Genomic DNA, 9,129 nt, shown 5'->3' with positions numbered 1-9,129 from the left:
GAATTGACTCTCTCACTGATGTCTTTTCAAAGCAAGATCAGGGCTCAAACAGTGAAAGAAGTCTTTGTGTCCACACGTGAATTTACATCCAGTTGACCCCAACTTCACATTTTTGAAACAGACTTTACTGAGTGGTCAGATAGTGAATCTTGTCATGATCTCACTCAAAGGAATGCAGTTCTTGGTGGGAATAAACTTTACATTACTTCGGATTGTTGCAAAACTTCCCTTACGAATAATCATTGTGGGCCATTCTTCAACTACGGGCACTTTTAGCCTTGTGAAGTTGAGTAAAATAAATATTTCAAAATTAACGTAACAAAACCTCATATGTTTAAGCAATCTGTCTAGTTTTAAGATCTGTAAGAGGACAAACTTAAATAAGAAGAGATTTTTTTTTCTTCCGTCGTGAACGGAAATAATGTCAATTCCAGCGCATCTCAATATACAGCTTATTTCAAAATGAAATAAATTATGGCGGTCAAACATTGTCTAAGATCATTTTTGTATTTAGTTAAACCAATCTTTCCAGACAATATATAATAATTAAACATTTGTCAATGTAATAAATTAGTTGTATGCTGAATTGTACACCTGTCATGCTCTAAAATTATATATTAAATTGGTTAAGAGCTTATTAGAAAATAAATAAACTGATTTTGTATATTAAATAGAGCATGAACTTATACATAGTGAATACACTTTTAATGTGTGATGAAAACTTTTTAAATATTTTTTTAAATGCGTGTGGTGGTGAAAATGACATTTCAACAGTTTATTGTGACAAATGAAAAATAGCTTCACTGATTAGCTTTGAACTGATACCAGCCTTTCATGTATACAAAACACTCTTAATTACCTTCATTTTGTTTGGTTTTTAAAAACATCTTTGGAGGCACAGCATGTTTAGAAATAATGTAGAATAAATGTATTTCCTTATCAAGCAATATTAACCTTGATTTTTCTGTTGTTAAAAAAATTAAAATTCCCTCCATCTTGAACATGTTCTTAGATGGCACTCTTCATTTTCATAGAAACCACCTAAAAAATCTTTCACAAACTTTTTAAAGCAACATTAGAGTGTTGTGGTGGAAATGACACTGAGACAGTGCGACAGCTATATTTTGTATAAATGAACAGATACCAGATAAATATTTTAAAATGTTATTGTCATTGTTGAAGTTTAAAACTCTGGCTGTGCGACAAGGTGAAAATGGGGATTTTGACACCTAAAAGGAGGTTGAATAATATGAAAAATATATAACAGAAAGGCAGTACATTTTTTTAAAGTAGGTTTTATTGTTAGTTTGACAAAGAAAGAGGAATTTAAACAAAACTATACATATTTTTGGATATACTGTATGACCAAAGGACATAAAAGGTCCCGTAGTTGAAGAATTACACGTATAAAGATCAAGCAGGCAAATCTAAAGGTGTTTTTCTTTAGTTTTTTTGTCCAGGCAGGCAGTGTATTTGTGTTAACCCTCCAGTTTATTTACAGATCAAAATGACTCCTCTATCATATTAACAGCAGAAAAACAATATGTTTTTACTCTTATATACATTTGGAGACTTTTTCTTAAAATCTCCCCAACGTAAGAAAAATCTAATCGTTTTCTATTTTCATTAAGGCTGTGCACATTTAGGGTACAACGGTTGTCTTACATTATTATTATTAATATTCTTGCCAGCCATAAAAACATTTTTACACCACACCATTTTTAAGTATATACACACAATTCAGTTCAATTCATCTTTATTTCTACAGTCCTTTTTCAATGTAGATGTGTCAAAGCAGCTTCACATAGAAGATTATCGTAAATTGAAACTGCGTCAGTTTAGTTTTCAGAGTTAAAGTTCAGTTCAGTGTGGTTTAATTTTCACTGCTGAAAGTCCAAACACTAAAGAGCAAATCCATCAATGTGCAGCTCCACAAGTCCCAAGCCAAGCAAGCCAGTGGCGAGGAACGAACTTCACCAGTTAATGTAAGTGAAGGGAAAATAACCTTGAGAGAAACCAGGCTCATTTGGTCTTTTCTTCTCTGGCCAAACTTCTTGTGGAGCTGCCCTTGTCATGGCTTCCAGCCATTCTGTTAATTAACCATGCTCAGTCTCAGAACAATAGACTTTATTGAATACATTACAATGAAGCAGAGATTCACAGAGCAGAACCCCCAACCGTCGTCTTTAACCATCTGGAAACATCTTCTTCACTCTCTCTGACAAGCACAAGTGATTTAACACTGGAACTACCAGAATTCCTTAACTTCTAGAATTACCATTGTCATTTGTCATTGTCATTTTATATATATAAAAACAAGAAAACATGTTAAATGAGAATCTGAAATATTTTATGGCATACTTCAAAAATAAAGGTGATTTAACATTCAAAAATGTTTTAATTTGAATATATTTTTAAATAAATTGGTCTTAGGCTTCATATTTTTAGATTTTTCATAATATACAGTTGAAGTCAGAATTATCAGCCCCCCTGAATTATTAGCACCCCTGTTCATTTTTCCCCCAATTTCTGTTTAATGGAGGGAAGATTGTTTAACACATTTCTAAACATAATAGTTTTAATAACTCATTTCTGATAATGGATTTATTTTATCTTTGCCATGATGACAGTAAATAATATTTTAATTAATATTTTTCAAGACACTTCTATACAGCTTAAAGTGAATTTAAAGGCTTAACTAGGTTAATAGGGTGAACTAGGCAGGTTAGGGTAATTAGTAGGCCCACACGGAATCTGTGCGCGCAGAATTCCGCAGATTTTCCACATATTTTCCACAGAATTCCGCAGATTTCTGCAGATTTTTAGCCAATTATTAATTCTGTTTATTTACTTGAGTAAATGTGTAAATCTGAATTTCAGTTTTTATTCAGTAATTTATTACGTTTGATTTAATATATTAAGGTGTAAGTTATGATACTCCGCTGGATACTCCCAAAATTCTCAGCAGAAATAGCAAAAAACGTCGACAGATTCCGTCTGGCCTTGGTACTTAGGCAAGTTATTGTATAATGATGGTTTGCTCTGTAGACTATCGAGAAAAAAAAATTGCTTAAAGGGGCTAATAATTTTGTCCCAAAATTGTTTTTTAAAAAATTAAAAACTGCTTTTATTCTAGCCGAAATAAAACAAATAAGACTCTCTCCAGAAGAAAAAATATTATCAGACATACTGGGAAAATTTCCTTGATCTGTTAAACATCATTTGGGAAATATTTAAAAAAGTGAAAAAAAAAATAAAAAGGTTATAATTCTGACTTCAACTGTATGTAACAACTCTGATGAGTTTACCATAAACCGACATATGAACCATTTGGTAGAGGGTGATATTTTAGAAATGATGGGATGTGTTGAAGAAAAATGCATTGAATGTGTTAACCAGCAACATTAGGAGTTCAGAAATGCAATCCAAACATCCAAACACAATACAAACATTTTTTTTTTCTCGGTGGGGTGATTAAAGGGCTAGTCATATTCCTGTGAGCACACCATTTAGTTTAGTTTAGCACAAGTTTTGTTAGATTTTAGCTAATAGTAATGGAATGCAACAATAGGTAATTTACAGTATTGTGACACTTGATTTATTATTCGTCTAAGAAATAACCAGTTTATTTTTGTGTGCATGTCTGTGTGTGACCAGAGAAAATTTTGGCAGGGCAAGTAAAAATCTTTACCACTTGCTACAAAATAGTGTTGAGCCCTGTGCAACACATACCACAAACCATAGGTAACCACAAAGTCATTTGATATTTGGCAGCTCCATCAAGAAGTGCATGTCAAATGTGCTCTTAAAGCTTGGAAAGTAAATGTTGTCCGGCCTTAGAGAAAATCGCTTTGTAACTTTCGTCCCACATTATTTTAACTCCTGCTCTCATTAATTACTAACATTTTAGAGCATACCTACTTCTTATACAGGTCACAACCAAAATAACAGACAAATCGCGATACTACAGACAAAAACAGTAAAATAACACATCGTATTTAACATTTTATTAACACTTACAGCTTTGATTGCAATGTAAGAGCTAAAATTTCATTGATAACATCAGAGCTCTAAATACAGTGCCCGGCATAAATGAGTGCACCCCTTTTGAAAATGAATATTTTATCAATTTCTTAGTGAATATAATCAATGTTTTTTGTTCATTTAAACAAAACTGTTTCGTTAAACAGTTAAAAAAGAGTTTGGTCACCTAATATCTTTAGGAATAGAAGGATAACACATTTAAATTAAATTGATTTATTGGAAAAAGCATGCAAGCTACAACATTTAAACAAATTTTTTTATGTTTCTCTTGATTTTTCCCGTTTATTAAAATTTTATTTAGTATTTTTCCCCAACATTTTTATTTGTATGTTCTAATTTTTGGATTGTGGTCTTAAATTTTTTTGTTATTTGTACCGGTTTTGGCTTTGGTACTGTCAAATTTAAGCTACATGCACTGATATATTTCTGTAAAGCATCTTATATAAAATATTAATTTAAAAGAGAGATCTGTGAGGGGTGTTACTCATTTATGCTGAGCATTGTATAATACTGCAAAACTACCAGCTATACATACATACATACATATAAAGTACATTTGATTGAATCTGATCTTCTGGATTCAGAGCATCAGGATGAAGGAGATCAGAGAAAAGCAGAGAAACAGGAGATTCAGGGTTTCACTTTTAGCTCCATTACACAGATTCCCTGAACAACAGATGCTCCGGCCACGATATGATAGTGCGGTATCACAAACAGCTTTAGAGGCACAGCCTTGTGTAGTAAATGGTAGACCTCCAACATTATCTGACAAAAAGAAGAAAGTTGTTAAATTTAAGTTTAATGATATAGCACTGTTCACATCTATTACAGTATTGTTCCAAATGTACACATTATAACATTACAATCTTTAACATTTAATCGTTAACTTTTGCCACTTTTACCCTTGTACCCTGCCTTGTCATTTGTGTCTCTTTGATTTTTAATGGGATAGTTCACCCAAAATGAAGAAAATTACTCACTGTAATGGATCACAGTTAATTTGTTTGAATCACGAACCACAGTTCAGCACTTAGGTGACTCGCTGATTAATAACTTTTTAAAATCATGTATAGATTAATCCCAATCAATGTGAAATAATCCCACGTCATTCAAAATGCGTGTATGAAAGCTTTTTGACTTTTCTGTAAAATATAATGATGGCGGAGAACGTTGTGGCGGCACCTAAATGGTTTCTTAGTTTATTAAAGGTGTTTTCTGTCACTACTTGTTTATCTTGCGTTAATGCATTCTGTGTAAATCTGCACAAGTAATCATTAAAAGATCAGGATCTCAATTCAAACACCCACGCAACCTGAATTATAAATGATTGACATTGGAGAAAGAAAGTTTATCATTATTATTAAAGTAATTTTTCAGCCAGTATTATTTCTTATATATGTAATCATTTGTTATATGTAATCAAACAACACAGAAGTACTGGGATAATCGTTTGTTATTCAGCTATAAACACTGATGTTTATGATAAAGATAAAACCATCGTTTAATGAAACTTATTGCTCAAAATGAAAGTTGTTGCAATTACATTGTTTAACCAATAGGTGGAAACAACATGTCATCAAAAATGTGCCACTGAAAAATTCTTTGAAAATTGTAGATAAATAAAACAGGAAATTTATCTAAAGAATCATTCATTATTTAAAAAATAGATTATTACATTTTTTTCAAAACACTTACAGCTTAAAGTGACATTTAAAGGCTTAACTAGGTTAATTAGGTTAACTAGTTAACTTTTTTTTATATTGCTTAAATGGGCTAATAATTCTGACCTTAAAATGGTTTTTAAAACTTTGGAAATGCTGTTATTCTAGCCAAAATAAAAGAAATAAGACTTTCTCCAGCGCAGACATACTGTGAAAATCTCCTTGCTCTGTTAAACATCATTTGGGAAATAATTAAAAAAGAAAAAAAAATCATACATATATATATATATATATATATATATATATATATATATATATATATATATATATATATATATATATATTTATATATATATATATATATATATATATATATATATTTATATATATATATATATATATATATATATATATATATATATTTTTTTTTTTATAACCTGGTTTTTATTTTTAATAAAATCACCGGTTCTAAGTTCTGTTTTTTTAACCTAAATTACTTGCAGTACTGTTTTTGTAATAAATGGAAACATCCAAATAATTGAATTAAATCTGAAAAATGGTCCGATCTGTGACTCCAAATCCATAATGTGATCTGAACCGTGAGATTTGTGATTTATTACACCACTGCTATTTACTCTCCTTCAAATGGATACAAACTTTCATGAGTTTCTTTCTTCTGCTGAACACTAAAGAAGAAATTTTGAAGAAAGCTGAATACCTGGAACCATTGACTTCTATAGCTGAAAAAAGGAAATGCTATGTGATTGCCTGTCTCCAGCTTTTTGTAAAATCTTTGAGTTTGTTGCGTCGCACCGTGGCACATTTTCTATTTACATGCCGGACTTTGTATGAGAAAAAAACTGAACGCTTTACTAGCGAGAAAACAGACAAGGATAAAGAATGAGTCTCCTCCATTCAGCCTCTTTACTTTCTTTTGACTTTTACTCTTTACTTTACTCCTTTACTTTCGTGGAGTGAAGTGTGCACACTCTACTGAAGACATCCATAACCCTACATATTTCATTTAGTTTGTTAAGCACAAAGATTTGTTTCAAAATTATTTCTAAATTTAGTTCTAATTTCCAGCAAATGAGTAAATAAACAATAACAACGAAGTTCTATCCAAACACACATGCTATGCCCCATATGGTCCAAAACATGACAGGTGGACAAATCAAAGCTTGTTTTTAATTAAAACAAATCTTAATATGCATAAAAATAATACTAATGATAATAATAAAATTATTACTGCAAATTGTCATGAATAAACTGGAAAAATTCCCCTGAGGTGAAGAAGGCATGTAGGCAGTGTTTTTATACTAATGTAGAAAATATAAATTTTCGTAAAATTTTTAATCCTTTATTTTTTATATGTGAAGATATTTGTGTATTGCTGTAAACCCTGTGTGTATTAATCAATGAGTAAGTTTAGACCTCCAGGCGCATAACTAATGCACTCTATGCTGGACTTTAGAGCAGCTCTGAGCTGGTCAATTCTGCAAGCTATTTCAGTTCCTCAAAATACCTAACTTGCCAACAATGCACCCAAACACACCTCCTTTGTAGACTGGCACACCCATGAGTCCACCAAGTGGCGCAAATGGGTTTGCTGTTTAAACAACTAGTGCAAAACATCAAATTTAGATTTGCGCTGGTCTGAAAATGGCAACAAATCGCGCCCAACACGTCATGCGTCTTATTGCTCCCGGTGTATGATAGGGCCCATTGACACAAAAATGACTTTAAGCTATCTCACCTGTTACTGTTATGCAGTGGTCTTCACTCCCTGAGCAGCTCATGATTGTTGTTGAGCAGTTCTGTCCGTAACAAGTGTAACATTGCATTGCATTGGGGATGAGAGAATTGGAATTTACAGCAGGCTCTGTATAAAATATAAAAATTAACAATGAAACAACTGCCTCATTCACTTTAGGGAATAGTTCACCCAAAAATGTTATTATTTGTTCATCTTTGTTTTAAACCTTTTTGAGTTTCTTTCTTTTGTTAAACACAAAAGAAGATATTTTAAAACATGTTGGAAAACTATAACCATTGACTTCCATTGCATTTGTTTTTCCTACTACAGAGATTTTAGGCTTTCTTCAAAATACCTTTTTTTGGTGTTCAACCAAAGAAACTTGGTTTGGAACCACTTGAGGATGGCTAAATAGTGAGTACAATTTAATTTTTGGGTGAACTATCCCTTTAATTTGTATAATTTTCAATGGGATGTCCTGTTGATGTTTTATGAGCATTCCCTTAGATAAAAGATAGACGTTTTACACTTTAATAGATATTCGTTTACAATACCTGGAGCATCTTTGGCATTGCAGAGGTTGGTGTCACAGCAGACAAAAGAGACATTCAGACTGTTGAAGTTTGTGTACCCAGGTAGACAGCCATATGATAGGATACAACCTTTAACTTTTGTTTTTGTAATATTAAGGACTCCTCCTAAAAAAAAAAAGAACAAATGATACAGAAATGGCAACATCATTTTGTACATAAAGACAAAATAGAAAATGTTTGAAATCAGGAAAGCTGAAGAGAAAAGACAAATTTGCAACATAAACATTTGTTCAAGTCAAGTAAAGTTGAGCTTTAATGTCATTCCACTACAAAAATAAACATAATCTTAAATATGAACACAACCCTTGACATAACAGCTATTTTAAACCAACACAATCTCACTGTAATTTGTAACTTTTTGATTTAGTGGCTAATTCGTATGAATTTGTACGATCTACTTCGTACAATTTAGAACGATTTGCTCATTCCCCAATGACAGTTGGGTTTAGGGGTGGGGTTAGGTGCCACGCCTCCTTTTTAAAATCGTACAATTTCATACGACTAAACTCGTACAAATTCATACGAATTAGCCACTAAACTGGGAAAACGTAAAATATTTAAGTTTTTTTTGTGAGATCAGGCTGTTTAAACCTATACACAACTAACATTCTGTAGCAGTAATGCAACCTAGGACAAACAGTACAAGTACTTTTATAATACAGAACAATATTGTGCAATATATAGTGCATATTGTGAAATAGTTTTGCTTAATGTCAAATATAACACAGAATTAAAGTTTAAATTCATGCTGAAACTTACCAAGTTCTGTTCGCGATGTTGAGCTGAAGCAGGAGTAACTTTCAGGACATGTTCTTACCTTTTGGTCTGCACATGAATCTGTTACACTTGCACACTCATAACAGTCAATAGATTGTCCTTCAGTAATGAGAGAGAGAGACTGTAAGATAAATACAGTGATCTTCATTTGTGTACAATCAAATTTAAGCCATTTGTTTTCTTACCCGTGGTGAAAAGAACAAACAGAAGAAAAACTGAGATTTGCAGATCCATCTTGAATTAGGATGAAAAGTGAAATGATGCATTCCACTGCCTGTTTTATAGCCTTAGAAAAGGG

At 32.0% G+C, this 9,129-nt stretch overlaps 1 protein-coding gene across 1 annotated transcript; it reads right to left on the bottom strand.

The window, feature by feature from the left end:
* Positions 1-3,579: 3,579 nt before the first annotated feature.
* Positions 3,580-9,129, bottom strand: ly6m4 (lymphocyte antigen 6 family member M4). Its single transcript, XM_087300675.1, has 5 exons — positions 9,017-9,129; positions 8,814-8,930; positions 8,016-8,159; positions 7,462-7,587; positions 3,580-4,809 (listed from the first exon to the last, which is right to left on the bottom strand). Exons 1-5 carry the CDS (start codon positions 9,063-9,065, stop codon positions 4,625-4,627), a joined length of 621 nt encoding a protein of 206 aa, XP_087156801.1. The 5' UTR covers positions 9,066-9,129; the 3' UTR covers positions 3,580-4,624.

This window comes from Danio rerio, chromosome 21, assembly GCF_052040795.2.
Source record: "Danio rerio strain M-AB ecotype USA chromosome 21, GRCz13ab, whole genome shotgun sequence".
Classification (NCBI taxonomy): Eukaryota; Metazoa; Chordata; class Actinopteri; order Cypriniformes; family Danionidae; genus Danio; species Danio rerio.
The sequence above is the reverse complement of the archived record's forward strand: the minus strand, read 5'-3'. Positions and strand labels throughout refer to the sequence as shown.

Excerpts from the sequence above, each read along its gene's own strand:
- ly6m4 (XM_087300675.1), bottom strand. The coding sequence starts at position 9,065 with ATGGATCTGCAAATCTCAGTTTTTCTTCTGTTTGTTCTTTTCACCACG. Across the intron at positions 8,931-9,016 it reads GTTTGTTCTTTTCACCACGG|GACAATCTATTGACTGTTAT; the intron begins GTAAGAAAACAA and ends TCATTACTGAAG. Across the intron at positions 4,810-7,461 it reads CCACTGCATAACAGTAACAG|ATAATGTTGGAGGTCTACCA; the intron begins GTGAGATAGCTT and ends TCTTTTTGTCAG.